The sequence below is a fragment of the Ostrea edulis genome, chromosome 2, assembly GCF_947568905.1.
Source record: "Ostrea edulis chromosome 2, xbOstEdul1.1, whole genome shotgun sequence".
Lineage (NCBI taxonomy): Eukaryota > Metazoa > Mollusca > Bivalvia > Ostreida > Ostreidae > Ostrea > Ostrea edulis.
Genome location: NC_079165.1, coordinates 27,361,168 through 27,381,109, shown reverse-complemented (window position 1 = coordinate 27,381,109; position 19,942 = coordinate 27,361,168). Strand labels below are relative to the sequence as shown.

Sequence of the window (19,942 nt, the reverse complement as noted above, 5' to 3'; positions counted from 1 at the left end):
TGTGACACAGGGCATCCGATTTCAAAGTCATATCCGAGGACCCGTAACATTCTCACCTGATGCCGAGCGTTTGGCGATGGAACAGCTGTCACTACCTGTTTTAACGACTTAGGACTGTCGCGGCCGGGATTCGAACCCAGACCTTCCGCGTGCGGTGCGAACGCTTCAACCTTTAGACCACTGCAGCGGTGACTTGTCATGTGTAAAATATACATGAAGTGTTTGCAATTTGTTATCATGCATACCAAAACACTCAAAACTTTACTGAATATGTTGTCCAAACGTCAACACCGTTAGATAGTATGCACAGCGACCGTTCTTTCTAGTTGATATTGCTGAAGAAGAAAAAACACTAGTTAAAGAAGAACGTGTAAATCGTTTATTAATTATTGATTATAGATATTTTGATATATCCCTTCATGAGGTGAGGAGAAAAATGTCAAACGATCTTTAAAACGATAACATGTACATATAATTATCACAAAATATATGTATTTACGGTTTTCATGCAATACACTTGTATTTATACACATTTCCATACAAAATGTATTGTAATGCTCAAAAAGTGGCAGTCATGGAATATTCAGTAAAAAAAATCAGCGATTAGAAAATTTATCCAAGTAAAAAACTAAATAGATTCTTATTCATTTACTGGTATCAAATATAATCACTTTGAAGAACTGCTTGCACTCAACACATTACTGAAATAAACAAAACTGATCACAGAATACGTAAATACAGTCAAACCTCGTTATCTCCAAAGTGATAGGGTCGATGGGAAAAAAAAACCTTCAAGACATCCGAGGATTCGAGATAATAAGGTTAAAATACAAAAAGAAAATGTATTTAGGACATCCAACTCACTTCAGCATATCCATGGTATTCGAGATATCGATGTTGAGATACTGAGGTTCAACTGGATATATATAAATGAAATTCCTAAACATATGTGATCAGTTGTATGTTTAAAAAACATTCAATAGTACTTCATTCGGACGGATATATAGATCACAGTCTGAGCAGTGAGCACACAGATTAAATACAATAAGCAACAGCATCATAATAATAAATAACATAATCTTAAACAGATATGACATTTAGAAATGAACGTCAGAACTGTTCTCGTGGTTCGATCTCCTCCGTCCGGGGGAAGGACGAGCTAGGCAACACTAGCCGCTTCATTTTATCGTAACTGGACTCCTTGGTGTAGGGTCGATAATCATTCTCTTCGTGTGGCTTTTTGCTCGAGGCTTTTGGAGGAATGACGACCTTTGGTGAATCCCCATTCTTAATGTCCTCTTTCGTGTCATTCGCCGGGGGCACCTTTAGGGGATTGCCATGTCGGTCCGTGGTTGTAAATATTTCTAAAGAGTCGCTGCTTTTTTCCCTCCCTGAGGCCCCAACAGAATTCATTTTGTTAGAGTCAGTCACCTGTCTGGCCATTACTACTCTAATCTGAAGCGACATTAAAGAGATATCGTCAATATCGTGACAGATGGGTAACATATATTGAAAAATGAATTTCATTTTTGAGAATACACAAGGTATGAATTGCAGCGCTTCACGCCGGTAGAGCTTTAGCACTCCATCAAGTATATAAACGTGAAGCCTCGCAGTTCATCCCGTTTATCATAAAGTTCATTTGTTAGTTTGCCGTTAACATCTATGTTCCACGAAAGATCCAGACGATATGAAAGACTTTGTGATGTCTTATTTTGAGTTCACAGAGATTATCGAATCGATATATAAATGAAGAAGAGTATAGTTAATATTATTATCTTAATGTCGAGTTGAAAGCTACACGAGATTTTTTTTTCTCATGTAGAAGCTTTTGAATAAATTCTGTCTTATAGAATTTAAAAACAGGTCAGTTAATGAAGGAGCACATTTCGTGCCAATGGGAATTCCAGCGTACTGTTGGAAGACCTGATTACCAAAGACTACGTAGATATTGTCAATGAGGAACTCCAGCATCTTTTAATATCAACTACAGAGCTTAGAATTAGATTGGCGTTTAACACAGTAATTATTTGAATGACTGATCACAAAATCTGAACATTTCTGTGTTCCATTTTCAAATATGAAACATGTATTGAAAAATGAACTTCATTTTTGAGAATACACGAGGTATGAATTCCAGCGCTTCACGCCGGTAGAGCTTTAGCGCTCCATGAAGTATGCTGGCATGAAGCCTCGCAGTTCATCCCGTTTATCATAAAGTTGAGTTGTTAGTTTGCCGTTAACATCTATGTTCAATGAAAGATCCAGACGATATGGAAGACTTTGTGATGTCTTTTATTTTGAGTACTATTATCGATATGTACTTTCCTGCGTAGTCCTGATTGGATAACTATTTGTTTGCGTAGTCCTGATTGGATGACTGTTTGCTATATGTACTTGCCTGTGATTGGATGATTATTACCCATATGTACTTGCCTATGTAGTCCTGATTGGATGACTATTATCGATATGTACTTGCTTGTGATTGGATGATTATTATCGATATGTACTTGCTTATGTAGTCCTGATTGGATGACTATTATCGATATGTACTTGCTTGTGATTGGATGATTATTATCAATATGTACTTGCCTGCGTAGTCCTGATTGGAGCACAGCAACAACAGATGGAGGCAGAAGCAATGGCGAATACCAACTCATTGAAGGAGAAGAAGGCAATCAAAATGGGTACCATCCAGCGATAAGAGGCGGGATCCAAATCATGGCGCTAGAAAATGAATTACTAGGCAGATGTACAAGGTAATGGTTTAAGACAAAAATAATCTTAACTGTCTCAATCGTTTCCTTTCATGACAGCTAAAAACTTCAATAGACCTGATTTTGGTTAGAAAAGGGAAGTTAACGAACAGTGGTCAATCTCATAAATAATATAAACAAGACTAAATGGAGAACGGGGTAGAGGCGGTCCCGTCCAACATCAGATGTCGAATCATGTGCTTAGGATCACAGTGGGCTCCCTGTCTTGACCAGGTAATCCGTAGTCAAATCAATATAAATAGAACAGCCTAAAAATGTGTATGCAACACTTTAGATAGCATTAGCTGCAAACAAGATTATTATATCTTCCATAAAATTTGTAAAATGCTGATTATGCGAGACTGTTAAAACCCTCAAAACTCTAACATCAATTTATTTGTCAGCAGCCTGCTTTAGTTTAGAAATTAATCATTCGTAGAACACGCTTTTGCATATCGAATAAGATGGGTTATGATACTTACCAGTACGGCCATGGCGATGTTCATGATGCAACAAACAGGGCCAAACAACGCGGAACAAAGGATGCTAAGCACTAGAAAGGTCATTTTCTGTAACAGAAAATAATCTCTATCATATAATTTCTTCACTATACAAATTAATGGTTTATCAATGAATAAACCTCTCTTTAATGTTTTCTATTGTCATAAGAATTGAGTCCTCGAACAACAATATGTTGTCTATGCCCCTCCCTTTTTATTAGGTATTTCAAATCTGTGATTGTTTGAAATATTTGAAACCCAGATACATGTAATTGGTTCATATAATGACACAGATCTAAATTCGTCTATAAGAATTGTCTTATATGTAGTCTACTCCGGATATGTTGAAATTCAGGGATCGACCTGAATTGTTCATTTTATTCAAAGTCCAATATAACTGATGTTGCACTATTTCATGTATATAAAAATGTTATTTCGGATCAATAAAATAGATAGTTCGATATAAGTAACTTCAATATAAGTGGAGTAAACTGTAACTGGAATTTTCATTGTACGTATTGTAAGATTCTTCACGTGTAAAATTAATGATAATAGTATTCTGTATAACATAACAGTAATAAGCTAAGTCCGAGGACAGCAGCTGTTTTATTGTAATCAGAAAGCTAAAACGCTGTCTGATGCCGATGTCCAAGCACAAAGGCGAGTCTGTTTCAACCACGTCATAAACACAAAGTGTCAGTTTATTAGTGCGGTGTATCTATTGACTTGGGCAATGATATCCTGAGGCTTTACTGACCCCCTGTTTGAGGCCACTGACTGACTACATGGTCCCATACTGAAGACTGTAAATAACTTAATCTTCTACACACGTCATCGGTGATTTTTCAGGATTACATGTGATCTTTGGTAGTATGAATTTGATTGTTCGATCAATTTAAAGGCACTTGTCACGGTCATGTGTACTTTAATGGACGTGCCATTGCTTACGTTGTATATAGTGTTTACATAAGTATGTATAATGAATTATACTAATTGTTATATGTCTTTGTTTACACGATTGTGTATATACATTATGAATGCACTAATGGGCCTGTCATATTGCTTGCACGGCTGTGTATATTTATGAGTGCACTAAAGTGCGTATCATTGCTTGCACGACTGTGTATATTTATGAATGCAGTAATCGGTGTGCCATTGTTAACACGGCCGTGTATATACATAATGAATGCACTAATGGGTGTGCCATTGCTTGCACGACTGTGTATATCCATGAATGCACGAATGGGCGTGTCATTGCTTGCACGACTGTGTATATCCATGAATGCATTAATGGGCGTGTCATTGCTTGCACGCTGTGTATATTCATGAATGCAATAATGGGTGTGTCATTGCTTGCACGGCTGTGTATATTCATTGATGCACTAATGGGTGTGTCATTATTTACACGGCCGTGTATATACATAATGAATACACTAATGGGCGTGTCATTGCTGACTATGTATAAAATACATGATGAATGCACTAACTGACGTGTCATTGCTGGCACAGCTGTACTGAATATTTCTTCTCTGATATTCCAAGGATGTAACAGGAAAACAGTCTTTATAAGAAAAATAGCCTGAAGTGCGCATGCTCATTCAATAAGAAATGTCGACATCAATCTTACACCGTTTCCTGTATTTGTTTTAACTCGGCACAAAATGTATGATATTTAAGAAATAAAGACTGCGTTTCCATGTATGTTGTGGGATTACCTCCGAGGTCGAGAAATGTTGTTTGAAATATAAAAGACGAAGTGATAACTTTATTTCTATACTACAACGGCCCAGAAATATACATCTGATCGTTTACTTATATAGCTATGAATTAGGTCACCGTGACGTCATGGCAGTTTCTGAAACGAATTAGGCCTATATTATGTTTTTGCTGACGAAAAAAGGTGAGGTGGTAGGGTTTCAAGTATTTAGTTTGATGTTGTCGGATTATATCAACTGCTTTGAATACACAGTCCAAGAAAACTGTGCCCATGTACGTGGAAGAAGGTTAACTTTTCTGTGAATCGCCATATCTGTTTACATGTGTATCGATTTCGTAATGCAGACGATTAATTCATATTGAAAAACAAATGTTCTTCAGTCATTGATAAATTTGTTTTGCAACATGTATTGATTAATTTTATGATTATAAAATTAAACAATCATCTAACAACTTTATTGTTGCATTAGCAAAACGCGAATTGCAAGCGAGATATGTGTCAATTTTCTCATAATCAATAAATACGTGTGAAGGTATATCGTAGAATAATGACCGCGGCATACCTTTGATCTTGAGCAATAACCGTGGTAGAATACAGAATAGAGAGTAATTTCGTTTAGTAGACAATAGGATTAATTTTTATGAAATTCTTAGCTGCATGAAGTTTTAATTCGTCACACCTGATAAGTAGAAATGATTAATAATTTCTGCAATGATAGTAGCACATCCTAGCCAACAACAGAAAGATTTAGAATTTACAGACCTCATTAGAATTTCTCACTGGAGTGTTGTGAGAATGGATATGAGATCAGACCTGATATAGATTTTCCTGTTGTGCAATTTCGAAAGTAATTTCGATAATACGAGTGCTGTCAGGTAACTATTAAATTCTGATTTCTTTGTCCTTATCAGATTTCGCTGTTTCTGAAATAAAAGTTTGTTAAATGCCCAGTATCTTTAAGACTAGTCAAGTTTATGTTGTATATGACAAACGTAATACCACGTGTTCAGCATATGACCCCAATGAATCAATGCCCATGTAATTTTGAAAATAAAAACGTAAAATGTACTTACAAAGTAGTTCAAATTGGACTTATTTCTTTTATTCATGCAGGCTGCCATACACCCAGTGACGCTGAACTGCAATAAAAGGTTAAACTTTGTTGTGTTCAAATCCCTCTTGGACGGTTGAGTAAATGTTTCTACATGTTGTTACATTTACTAGACTATGAAAAGTGAAGGTAACGAACAGTGATTCGTCTCATAAATCCTATAAAGAATACAAAATTAAGAGTAGGGCAAAAACGGACTCCTAGACAACACTAGAGGTAGGTTTACTATATTGTGTAAGGACACACTAGAGGTTGGTACTAGATTGTTTAAGGACACACTAGAGCTGGGTTTACTAGATTGTGTAATGCATTGTTTTAGTAGTACATTGGAGACTCTGTAAAGAAACAACTTATCAAAGAACCATGTAGATGATAAAAATCAAACTTTTAGTAGATCGAAAAAAATACAAATAGTAGAACCCTTACCCATAGGCCACACCAGATAGGGGAGGAGGCAATAGTGAGGGTCATCAGCGTGGGGTCTCCCGCCATTACAACGTCATCGTCAAGGAACAGATACAGAAAGATGTCCAGCAGTCCCAGCACCAAGCACGTGACCCCCAGACCGATCTGCACTGCCCCCAGGGCTTTGATGGCGGAGTAAGGAAAATTTTCAATGTCAGTTGTCTCTACACCGTCTATTTCGGTATATCGAAGTTTGGATTTTTCCGCCATGACACTCGAAGAAATAGCACAGCTAAATCTGAAACAACATAAAATTATGAGAAACGCTGTACTTTATCATTGCTATTATTTAGTAGATTTCGGAAATGGAATGCGATGACACTAATACAGACAAGGTGCGTAATGTTCCCCTCAATTTGCGATTTATGTACGACCTTAAAACCGGAAGTTTCGTGTCGTGGCAGGCGTTAGCATTGCTACAGCTAAGCATACATTTGTGGTACTTTACCTACAGCTGGTGACGTCTCAGTTTTCCCGAAGGGACGTAAAGAAAATAAAAGCATTAGAACAATATCACTAAATGCGCACTATCTGATTTTTCTCTTCAGCTTTTTTTTCCTCTTTATGTGTTTCTGCAATATTGACACTTGATTATAACTTTTTGAACTTTACTTTTCTTTTTTTATTAGCGGTCATATCTGCACACAAAATCAGAATGTATTATTCTAAAAGAACCAACAAAAGTGTAGGGGTTTTGATTTCCATTGATTTAAATATAAAGACATTCGTTAAAACATTTCACAAGGAAGAGGACAGTTTACACCATCCGTTGGAACATGGCAAGTGATCATTGCTCGACCTTCTTACATGAGTGCACTGTTCTAGTAGGAAGATTAACGGAAACTAGACTTTATTCACTGAACAAGCAGAAAAAGATCAAACACAAAATGTCATGACCTAAAATCACACATATCTACCGTGCAAAAAAAAAAATCTAAATTTTCTTTCATAACATTTCCTGTATAGATTACATATTTTATACAAAACCTGTTTTTAAAAGATCACCGTGCAGCAGTAAAAAAGCTCAAGCGGAATTACAAGGGATTGTTAACTTTCACTTACAAAAATTCCCCATTAGGAAATTTTCGTGTTTCAATAAGGTAAGTGATGTAATACATCATAGAGAAAGCGATTTAGCCGACAGTCCAAATCCCCCTAACATTATATACGCGTTCAAAATGCACTATTTACAAGTTAGATAAAGGCTCCGGGCACTGGTACGAGGTACTTGAGACGCGGACTCGCTCGAAACAATTATACTCGAAGTTCGCGATAAGCGTCTACGAGGCTAGCTATTCTGTGACAGGTGCGTGCCCATTAAATGAAAATTTCACTTAATCGTTGTATACATACAATGCATTTACTTATACACATATGTCAGTGGAAATGTATGATTTTGCAAACTAAAGTCATGCGGGGGATTGTTTCATAGGACTACGGGGCAAAACATATACCCACACACCACTTCAGCTCTATTACAAGGGAATTTGATTTCACCAGCAGAAAGTAGAAAAAGCCATGGATTCGTAGTATACCTTTGGTCTCTAGCTTTTCAGAAAGAAAGTTTCGTGATGATATCAGTCATTCTACTTTTTAAAAATTAGAAGAAGACTTACAACTTTTTGAAATTGTACTAACCGAAAGTAATTTGGTTTTAAAAGAACATGTACATGATAACATTTCACTTGATATACTAGTATATCGGCCTAGTTCGATCATCAACCATTGTAATTCTTTTTTTGAATTCCGAAACTTCATTGCGTATGCCTAGCTGGCATAAGTTGCTGTGTGGTAGACCAGACATGCACAGCCGTATGGAGCGCCAAATTAACATAAACTCAAATAATTGAAGATATCTTCAATTATTTGAAGATATCATCAATTCAATTATTGCTCTCTTTAATTGCATTGATGCGCGCATTAAATCAATTATTGCTCTCATCAAATGAATTAATGCGCGCTTCAATTCAATTATTGCTCTCATCAATTGAATTAATGCGCGCATCAATTGAATTAATGAGAGCAATAATTGATTTAATGCGCGCATTAATTCAATTATTGCTCTCTTCAATTCAGTTGATGCGCGCATTAATTCAATTAATGAGAGCAATAATAGATTTGATGCGCGCATTAATTCAATTATTGCTCTCTTCAATTCATTTGATGAGAGCATCAATTTAGTAGAAATATTGCTCGCAATAATTAATTTAGAGGTCGGTTTAAATAATTTGATGATCCCTTTAATTCAATTGAAGATATCTTTAAATCATTTACAATGCTTTTGTATAAGGAATTAATGCGCGCATCAATTCTTTTAAAGAGAGCAACAATTCAATTAAAGATATCATTAATTCAATTGTGGATATGTTGAATTGAAGATATCTTTAATTATATAGTTGCTCTCTCTAAAAGAATTATTGCTCTCTTCAAATGAATTTAAGATATCATTAAATCAATTGAAGAGAGCAATAATTGAATTAATGCGCGCATTAAATCAATTATTGCTCTCATCAAATGAATTAATGCGCGCATCAATTCAATTATTGCTCTCATCAATTGATTTAATGCGCGCATTATATCAATTATTGCTCTCTTCAATTGAATTGTAGCGCATTTATTCAATTAAAGAGAGCAATGATTGAATTGATGATATCTTCAAATAATTGAAGATATCTTCAATTATTTGAGTTTATGTTAATTTGGCGCTCCATATTAATCCGGTTAGTTTTATCTTACAAGAGTTCTTTTTGTGCTCACTTTTTATGCCCCCTTTGAAAAAGGGGGCATGTTGATTTGCATCACCCGCTCTATGTGCATAACAGCCAATACACTAATACTGGCTTCCCCTGAAGAGCAGATGACCTCTATTGATTTTGAAAAAATATTGTCTGCTCAATATCTTGAGAATCCTTTGCTTGACAGTCATAAAAACTGATGCACTAGTTTTACCGAAGGTGTAGATGTCTCTTAAAGATTTTGAAGTCAAAAAGTCAAAGGTCAAGGGTCAAACTACTCTGCATATCGGAATACATTCTAACGGATATGAAAAATCATTTCTGATTGGTTTGTGCACATACATTGTGTATCACTACGCAGGGTAGATTATGATGGATTGAAAAATCACAGTATATGTAAATGTCACTCTATGGTCAGTAGTGATTGTTTTATATGTTTGGTGATTTGAAGGGTTCATGACCTTCAATGGATTAATATAATGAAAATAGATAAAAATACATCACGTGATTTTTGTTCTATTCTACCCTTTCTTTTTTCATTTTTTTTTTCTTTTACAAAATTGCAACAACATGAACGAGCAGCTTATGAAACAAAGCTTTCGATTATATGGTGTGAAAATGGGAACAATGACGCAATTAATTAATTGATGAACTTGACCGTCCTTGTTACATCACTCGATATCCTCTCTAAATTTACAACAGACATCCACCGAGTCTGTGATAACATTAATATTGCAGCCAATAGAAAAACGTTTAACGTGTAAATTGTCATGTTTCTATTCACAAATAAACCCTACCCAAACACGTTTTGTATTTACATCATGCTATCAATACCAGTGTTGATATAAGCGATGGGAGAAGGAAAAAGTAGGAAAACTGACACAAATTTCATAACGTATATTTTTGTCTTTCACTTGTAAGGGGCGGATCTTATTTTGACAGGCGGCGAGGATGTCGGTGCAGACCGCTAAGCCTTATATACACAGAAAAAAAGAGTGGTCTCGATAAAACAGCGGAGTGATACACAAAGTCTAGTTGGATATGGAGTGAGAGATTTAATGAAATAATATTCAGAAATTTGCATCATCCGTTAATTTTTGATAATTTTTAACGCTTTAAAATAATTTCATAAAATTTTACGATCTTTCAGAAAATTCATCAGAGACTTTCTTTTTTCTTTTTCCTTGACGTGGTTGTTATTTCTAAGACGGAGCACAGGAAATACCAGACCACCAGAACACAGGGGTAAACAGACAATCTCCGGATATCCCTCCGACGGATTGAGGAGAGGGGCTTCCAATGTAGAGGCCAATGACCGATGTTCAGGACATTCTCTGTTTCCTCAGGATCCCTGTCCCAGTTACTGTAGGCAAAAAGTGCCGCTAATATCTACATAATGTTACTCTGATCGTTATGACCAAGCAAGTGACGAATGAGTGTTATTTTAATTATATGTTCCAGCCTGCTCATAATCAATATAGTATTTTTATTACCTGACAAATTTTCATAATTAACACGTACAGAGGTTCGCGGGTTTGTAGTATTTTCAAGGGGTTGTTGTTGTTGTTGTAGTAGTAGTATTGTGATTGGGGTGGGGGTGTATTTTGATTTCTACATTGAAGGAGAATTATGGAATTGTTATTGAGCTACAATGTGTTTAATTTTACCTTCTTGCACTTGAAATTAACTACATTTTTTCGCCTAAACTCGGCACAACATAGTCAAAACAAACCAATCATTACATCAAATAAATAAATACTTGTCTTCTTAAAATACAAATATATATACTTGTATATATAATTAATGTTGGTAGATTAAGAGTAAATAATGACTTTTTTGCATTATAGAATTTAGGAGTTTAAAAGAACATATAAAAGGTTCTGTCACTTTCTACATACACACAAGTTATAAAATCTTGCCTTAAAATCTAAAATTGGACTTTAAAATATGGGGGTTATAGATCAAATTTTCGAATTATTGACCGAAATACAAAATTTACATTCAAAATTTCGGATAAATTAATTTAGAGGTTTTTAAATGAAGTGTTGTTCTGTTTGAGGAAAATATACATGTATCAATCGAATTAAGGCATTTTCAACATTCGAAATAGTTTCAAGTCTCTCCAACTTGTACCATGAATTACAAAATTGAAATACACGTCTAGGGGTATAAAAATGGACGATATGCTGAATAAAACACAAATGGTAAAATCGTTTAGATTTAGAATTTGTTTTATTAAAGAACCCTTCCGACACACAATGCAGTCCTTTCCAACCCCTTCCAAAATTTGAATCAACATAAAAAATCAACTGGATAGGTTTAGGTAATAAATGTACAATATTTTTGGACTAATAAAGTAAGTATTGCACCAGTACTTCTACGGTTATAGCATTCTGCGGACTCAAAGGCCGAGGAGCTGAATGCTATTTTGATTTGAACATATTCTTTTGTATAAATATACAAAGGAATTGGTTACGAGTTCTAACAACTTGAAAAACCTCTCCCATAAACAAAATATATTATGTTATAAATATACAAATCAAGATTGTCGTACCACAAAAATATAATAACCTTTAGAATATACTATTATGATGATATACAATATATGAATAGATTTATGTATACCGGTATGCATAAGTAATTATGTATCATATAGATAATATATATTTTTATATATAAATGATATGTTGGTCTGATTAAAACCTGTTAGATTTCTTAATAAACCTCTGGACTGCTTTGAAAATACAAAAATCCATATCGTTTGAAGAAATATTCCTTTGCCTATAATAAAAGATGAGTACTGGCAACAGCAATAATATTTAGCTGAAGCAATTCATAATTATGATTTTCTAATTTTGTATTAGAAGACCCATAAACATATGTTTCTTATTTATACAGCTCTGTGACATGTTCACGTAATAACATTTGAATAATTTGAAAATGGAGATTTTTTATATAGAATAAATCAATATTCCTTTATGTGCATTTTTCTCGATAAAATTCAATTTTACATTAATTGAATGTAAATTACAAACTATAGATATAAAGATCAAGTGTCTAGGATGTTTTCTGAGGATATAAACACGATGAACCCCAGCTCCTTCCGTTTTCTGTCTCATGGGGAACGCCGCGTACTGACTTTCTGTCTTTAGAGTTCTTGGAAATGCTATTTTTTCCCGATAATAAAACAGCTGAAAGTTTAGCTTTATTAAAAGAAACAGTTACGAGATAACCCCTGATGAACCCGAACCCACTAAAGTGTAGCAACGGGAATATGCGGACTAAGTTTTATAAACCAATAGAATTAAAGTGCATTATTGTAAGCTGGTGAATTAAAAGTCAACAAGTCGTGGAATTTGTCAATTAATGTAAACAAAACAATTTACCTGGTGAAAAGGCCGCTCGCAGTTCTTGAATACAATCACTGTCAATGTTCCATTGAACAGGCCACGAGATAAATGTTTCAACATGCAAATTTATCTCCCCTGTTTTGATACATGTATTTTGAAAATGATAACAAGGTTCAGCAATTTTTTTTTTAATTTCATTTGAAGTAAACTTCGTCGAAAATTTATTTTATTTAAGACAATAAAGCATATAAATTACAAATTCAAAACTGTATTTTTGCAATATTACCGGAAAGGGGTCGGTGGGACCAGAATAAGTTAATGACAAATTATGATAAACTGGTGATGTAACCATTTTATTTGTTAAATTTTTACATATTTCTAAACGATAGAGATCTATTCATTCAGAGACATACATTATCATGGTTACCAATTTCTACAGTTGATCTGCTTTCACTGTTTACTCATAATCTCTACTTCCGTGGGAATCCGGGTTAGAATAAGTCCTCAGTACCCCCTTGCTTGTTGTAAGAGGCGACTAAATGGGGCGATTCTTCGTATGATACCGCAAAAACCGAGGCCTCGTGTCACAGCAGGTGTGGTACGATAAAGATAATTCACTGCTCAAGCAATGAGCATAGGCCTAAATTTTGCAGTCCTTCATCGGCAATGCAAAGATGACGTCTCCATATGAGTGAAAGAGTTTCGAACGGGACGTTAAACAATATACAATCATTCATAACCTTTACAATGTCTCGGTACATGTCTGTATGAAGGTTTGAGACAGACAGCAAAGGGAGGAAACCTATATGTGACTGGGGCTGACATAAACCCTACATCTTCCAGACGAAATAAATTTCATTTTTGAAAATACATGAGGATATGAATTGCGACGCTTTACGCTGCTATACTTCATAACGCTTCATGAAGCACGCTGGTGTGAGAAGCGTTGCAGTTCATACCCTCATGTATTTTCAAAAATGAAGTTCCTTTCTGATATTTACAATACACTTTCATTTCTGTTGAAATTCCCAGTCGTTAAAATAGACGTTCTATATTTATCTGTATTCATACGCGCATTGTTTAGAATTGCAAAAAATTCATGAGGAAACGGCTAAACTCAAAATTTGTAGAGATATCAATGGAAAACATTGATGATTTAGATATCTGAAAGGGTTTTGAGAGTAATATACATGTCAGTGACAATCATACTTCAAATAGTAGCAATATCTTTAAAAAAAAAATTCAATCCCTACATGTATTTTCCTATTGCTAGGATCTGACTGAGAAGAAATTACAAGGCAGCTGGTCCAGACAATATCCCCTCGCAAGCTTTGGATTATGGAATACCTGTACACTACGGTACATTTTCTCTCTACTCCCTTTTTTTTTTAAATGAAGAACAGCAGGTATCGCGTGACTGGGAAACAAGATACCCTACACAAGAATACAGAATGTGCGAGCCACGAGACTGGGGAGGGGTACCAGCTAATGCTAGACTTTGTTTCAGGGAGTGATCTGCGGTGTCATTCTTAGAGAAAATTGAGAAGCTTTCAATGTGTAAATACCAGAGTACGTCAAGGATACATACTCTCTCCTTTCCTGTTAACTTCCGATTGTATGACAGACTAATGAGATCATCCAAAACACTTACAAAAATCACAATCAAATTAGTTGTCACTATGAATACATCTCTATGACTTTTCGGATGTCTGGCACTACCATCACCTATACATGAGGCGATGCAGGGAAGAAAAACCACGCTGCAGTCTAATCCAACATCTGTAATTCAAATAGACTTAAATTCTTAATGCCATTACAATACACACCTAATCAGAAATGAAGAATAAGAAGAGGGGAATGTCTTCACGGACCCGGACAAAGTAGTGTGATCTTAATCTCAAAGCCATGGTGATAAAAGATAGAGGGCACTTCTAGCAGCTGAAGAAATTCTGACTTTCCAAAGAACTGATTGCAAACAAACATTAAAGTTCAGAATCTTTATCGGCAATACCACACCATCAGTATCGCTGTATCATTCAAGAGACATGGAAGACGTTACAGAAGATAAAAAAAAATTGTTCCAGTTGCACATCGACATCGTCAATGAAGATTTGTGACTAAAACCCTCAAGAAACCGGTAGAAACTAAAATGATTAGGACATTGTGATGGGGATGGATTGGTACACTTTTTCAACAAGCAAGTCTTGACCTGCCTGAAGCTATCCCCCTCCCCTACCCCCCAATCAAGACACATGAAGCAGACGACAATGGAATACTTAACACGGATATCTAGAAGCTGGTTCCAAAATTTCCAAGTTAACAAGAAAAGAGAGTTATGGTAAAAAATGGTCGGAGAAATCCTATCGGCGGCCAACAGTCCAGTAGGGATAGCAAGCAGAATGAAGAACTAGAAAGTAAGAAAATTACTGTGTATCGATGTTCTGGCAATATACTCCAAAGATTTTAACATACATGTAGGAAGAGTAAATCAATTCAATAGCACTAGTAGTATATTGTTGAACTTCTCATTCATTTTGAGACTAAGTATCATATAAATATTGCTATTATCCTATATTCTATCCAATAGACCTCATGACTTTATAAACAATGTTGTTGCGTCAAAGGTCTTATTGGGGATTTGATACATTGACGTTTAGATCTTTTAGGGAGAGGACTAAAATATGCTGTGCCTGCTGCCCAATCCTATTCATTTTTAAATAAGATATTGTTTAAATTAACATGGACCTGACCCATAATGGTTGATATATGTCCTGAATAAAAACATAATTTTGTACATTTTACAAAAATCGACGTATAAGAATAGAAACAATTAAACTCGGTGTCGGAAAAAACCTCGTAGTCTCAGGATAGTGTTTGAAAAAAAATCCCTCTTTGGGGTTGTTTTTTTTTTTTTTTTTTTTTTTTAAACTCTAAGACTTCCGATCTCGTGGGTTATTCTCCCAAAAGTTCTTGCTACACAGCCATCATGTATTAAATAGCCAAGATTGACAACACCACCAAATTAATATATATCGCATTGAAAATGACATTAATGTGTAAAAGGTACAATATGTTACAGTTTTGCCCTAACATCGACCGCGTCTTCTTCATAAAGTGACGATGTTTTAAAATATTTGAAGAGAGTATGAGGTTAATGCAGCTCTCTAGCAAAATGATTTTATCTGTGGTTAATTTCTAATCTAATTCTATAAGCAAATCATTCGAAGAGTCATTTTATCCAAAGTCCCCCCCCCCCCCCGCTTCTCCTCTAACCCGTAAATTAATTATATTATTGTATAAAATGTTGCTAGCTGTTTTCTTGAATTTTGTCAGTTTAAAAGTAAATGACAGAACAAAATGGAAAGGGTGAATGACTACTTCTATAATAGACACCATTTTTCGGGGTGTACTGTATAGAGTTATTCGTTTATTTGAAACAAATCCGAATATTATTCTATCGTCATCATGACTTTTCCTCTACAATGTTTACTTTACGGAGTTACTTCATCAATAAAAGAGGAATATAAAAGTGTATGCAGCATTCATCGGACATGTTTCAAATTCCCTAACATTTTGGAGATGCTTTTGAATTAATAAGAGTTTGCAGCTAGAATTTTTAATTCTTGGGAAGGAATCCATATCGAAACCTTCATAACCCACATGGAAATAATGAAATGTCATAACAAAGGACCGTGTATAAAAACAGTCTTTCCAGTGCCCCTGTAAACTAAAAATCCTCAAGCTTTAAAGAAAAGACTAAATCTTCTTTTTCACAAGAAATGTAGTTTCACACCATGTGGAGTACAGAGCATCAAAAGTTACGCAATTTCTCAATTCCACCGAAATTAAGATATACAATGTACTGGTTTTTTTTTGGTGAACGCAGCTTTAGACAAACAATTTTTTCTATCATATTTTGCTTACTATTAAGATGAATGTATGGTATAAATGTGAAGTTTGTTTAAGATGAATGTAGGGTATAAATGTGAGGTTTATTTAAGATGAAGGTAGGGTGTAAATGTGAAGTTTGTTTAAGACGAATGTAGGGTATAACTGTGAAGTTTGTTTAAGACGAATTTAGGGTATAAATGTGAAGTTTGTTTAAGATGAATGTAGGGTATAAATGTGAGGTTTATTTAAGATGAAGGTAGGGTGTAAATGTGAAGTTTGTTTAAGACGAATGTAGGGTATAACTGTGAAGTTTGTTTAAGACGAATTTAGGGTATAAATGTGAAGTTTGTTTAAGATGAATTTAGGATATAAATGTGAAGTTTGTTTAAGATGAATGTATGGTATATATGTGAAGTTTGTTTAAGATGAATGTACAAATGTATGGTATAAAAGTGAAGTTTGTTTAAGATGAATGTATGGTATAAATGTGAAGTTTGTTTAAGATGAATGTAGGGTATAAATGTGAAGTTTGTTTAAGATGAATTTAGGATATAAATGTGAAGTTTGTTTAAGATGAATGTATGGTATAAATGTGAAGTTTGTTTAAGATGAATGTAGGGTATAAATGTGAAGTTTGTTTAAGATGAATGTATCACAATGACAATACAACGTCACATTTATAATGTCATTTTTCTAGTGACATTTTTTTAAATTGTAATTTCTAATAGATTGGGAATAAGAACTGGGATATATAAGGATTCTTTCACAGATTAACTCCATTTAGAAATTTTGGCGAGAATGTCGATTTTGGATGGCAAATAGAGCCTTATCTTATATGGTCGTTTAGTCAGAAACTACAAGATTCATATCTACCTTTTGATACAAATTAGCACGTGTCTGTTCGTGCTTGGATATAATGCACTTGGTCTGGAGATCGTAAAGCATCCTACCGCGGTAATTTACTGGCGATTCAAAGGGTCATTGGACGTCGCTATCACATTAAATAGAACCAACGACTTGTAAGCTCCCTGGTTGATATTTTTTCAACGATTCTTTTAATCAATGAACTTCCAATACCTAATTTAAAATCAATACTGGAATTAAAATCACATCAGATCAAATTTATGCTGTTTCCAAGACTCGTTTATCTTATAACAGCAAATATTGGCAGTGTAGTGCTTTTTTCATGTAAAATTTACTGCAATCAGCTGTCAATGAGTTAATATATACGGGAATTTCCCATGATGATCCAGTATATAGTACACGCCACGAAAACGAAATGGAAGATTTTAAAAAAATTAATATTTGCCCTATGATAATAATAAAACACCTGACCCGGATTTCTCGAACAAAATTGTAGTCTAGACTTGGACTTAAGTCTGAGATTTTACGTAAATCTTGCCTGCTCAAATAATAGAAAACTCAAACTTAAGTTTGAGATTTTTTCAAAAAATCCAAGCAAGGTTTTTCCGTACGTTGTGTCATAACGATGAAAGCCAACTGCTCGGTCCTATACAAATCGATATAACACGAATGTATGTAGGGTAAATAAAATGTTGTACATATGTGACCACAAATAGGAAATCCAGTCTAAAAGAAAATTTACTCGTTAGTTCTAGCATATACTGAAGCAGTTTGTACTAAATTGTCAAATTAAAAAAAAAATATTGCTACCTTTCACAATTTTTTTTTATCTGTTTTAAATTTATCATAATATTTTATTACTGGGTTTAATTTAAAAAAAAAACAAACAACAACCCAAAAACTCAATACTAGATCAGATAGGACTCGTTTACTTACATATAAAATCCGTTTATCCATCACAAATCCATCATTGAACGGCTGCTTCGATATCTATGTTCTTCCTTCAACGTACAAAGTGGGATACAGACCATGTGATTTATCAAGCAATACTACATGGTGGCCAAACTGTGTGATAAATCGCGAGGACTTCTCCCGTGAATGGTATTGGACCGCGCTAAATGAACAAGTGTATTTACACTGGCCGATAAGATTGATGGCCAAAAGTTCCGGGGATCTAGAATATTAAGATCAGGTTTTACACGAATTCCCTTTCTTTGGGGGGAATTTAAAATTCCTCACCTTTTCCTGATACCAGCGCGATTTGTGTAAAAACTTGAAAGGTGCGTGTTCATTCTTCGTAATTTGATAAATAAAGGCGCAGTAACACATTGACAATAGCGGACTTAGGTAACTAGGTATTGTCCGACAATGAAGTAATGGGGGGGGGGGGGGTGTTGGGGGTTCTGTCACATCAATACGATAAAAAAAAAATCAAAATGTCGTGTAAGTATATCACACCCTATTAGCTGGCCTGAACTAAAGGCTCACGCGAGCTTTAGTGATCACACTTCGTCCATCATTGTTTTTAATGAACTCTCCACATTTTCGACTTCTTCTGTACTAACCACAAGACAGTAGCACTAGCTGTCAACTATTTACTGATTGATACCAAAACGACTAAAACAGCTTTACAGTACATGAAAATCACCGACATATTATTTCATATATTTTGCAATCTTTTGATGTAATTTTGAGATAAGAATTTCTTTTGTTTATATAGAAACAATGACCGACACATTGTATGGAAGTAAATAATTTTACTGCGGAGAAAGTTTTATACAAAATTCATAAAATTCGATTGAGGGTCGCACAGATATCTTTTTTTCTTCTTCTTCATTTTTTAACACATTCAAGCGTTTTAATTTCGGTTCAGAATTTAAAAGTTGTTACGTCCTCGTTGACAGTTAATGCTCCTATAGAAGTTTTTCAAGAAATTGTAAAAATAAAGAGGAGCGTTAAAAATATCATGAAGAACTACCTCTCAAGAACTGCCTAAATCATGACCCCCAGCAGGTTCAGAAGGGTCCACTACAAGGAATTTATTAGAATGAAAAGAATCATTTCGCTGTAAGCATGAATTCATTATAAGCGTGTTCGCTGTAAGCATGTTTTACTGCACATGAGGTAATCTTTTCGCGAACTGAAATGATGTGACGTTAAAGATTAGTATGGTATTACTGATATTGAGTAAACAACAAATAAACCCCGTAACTGTCTTATTCATTGATTTATGCTTTTCTATCTAGATATCACAAACTTTCATGAATATGAATGTTTCTTTTTTTGTTTCCCTAAAGTGAAAAGTTACGATTTTAAAGAATGGGCTTGTACTGCGGCGCTCTGTCAAACTTACTGAATTAAAATGATAATAATAATGATTCATTGACCAACATTCGAACTAACATTTAAGAAATATCAAAATGTATTCAAGTTTGTTAAATAGGCCTATGTCAAGCATGGATATATAAATAACTTGTTTAAAATCAGATTTCATGCACATCAACATTTTGGAATACGTTGTAAGTATGAACACGACTTTTGCAGGTTTTCGAT

The 19,942-nt window shown here is 34.7% G+C and overlaps 1 protein-coding gene across 1 annotated transcript; it reads right to left on the bottom strand.

Annotated features, from left to right (window-relative positions):
- Positions 1 to 356: 356 nt before the first annotated feature.
- LOC125682204 (uncharacterized) lies at positions 357 to 18,619 on the bottom strand. The gene is made up of 6 exons (XM_048922648.2): positions 18,326 to 18,619; positions 6,511 to 6,787; positions 6,047 to 6,112; positions 3,239 to 3,325; positions 2,593 to 2,727; positions 357 to 1,455 (listed from the first exon to the last, which is right to left on the bottom strand). Exons 2-6 carry the CDS (start codon positions 6,757 to 6,759, stop codon positions 1,111 to 1,113), a joined length of 882 nt encoding a protein of 293 aa, XP_048778605.1. The 5' UTR covers positions 6,760 to 6,787; positions 18,326 to 18,619; the 3' UTR covers positions 357 to 1,110.
- Positions 18,620 to 19,942: the final 1,323 nt, after the last annotated feature.

Coding starts and splice junctions, on each gene's coding strand:
- LOC125682204 (XM_048922648.2), bottom strand. CDS start 6,759: ATGGCGGAAAAATCCAAACTTCGATATACCGAAATAGACGGTGTAGAG. Junction 3,326..6,046: donor AGTCCAATTTGAACTACTTT/GTAAGTACATTT, acceptor TTTCTGTTACAG/AAAATGACCTTTCTAGTGCT. Junction 2,728..3,238: donor ACATCGCCATGGCCGTACTG/GTAAGTATCATA, acceptor TTCATTTTCTAG/CGCCATGATTTGGATCCCGC.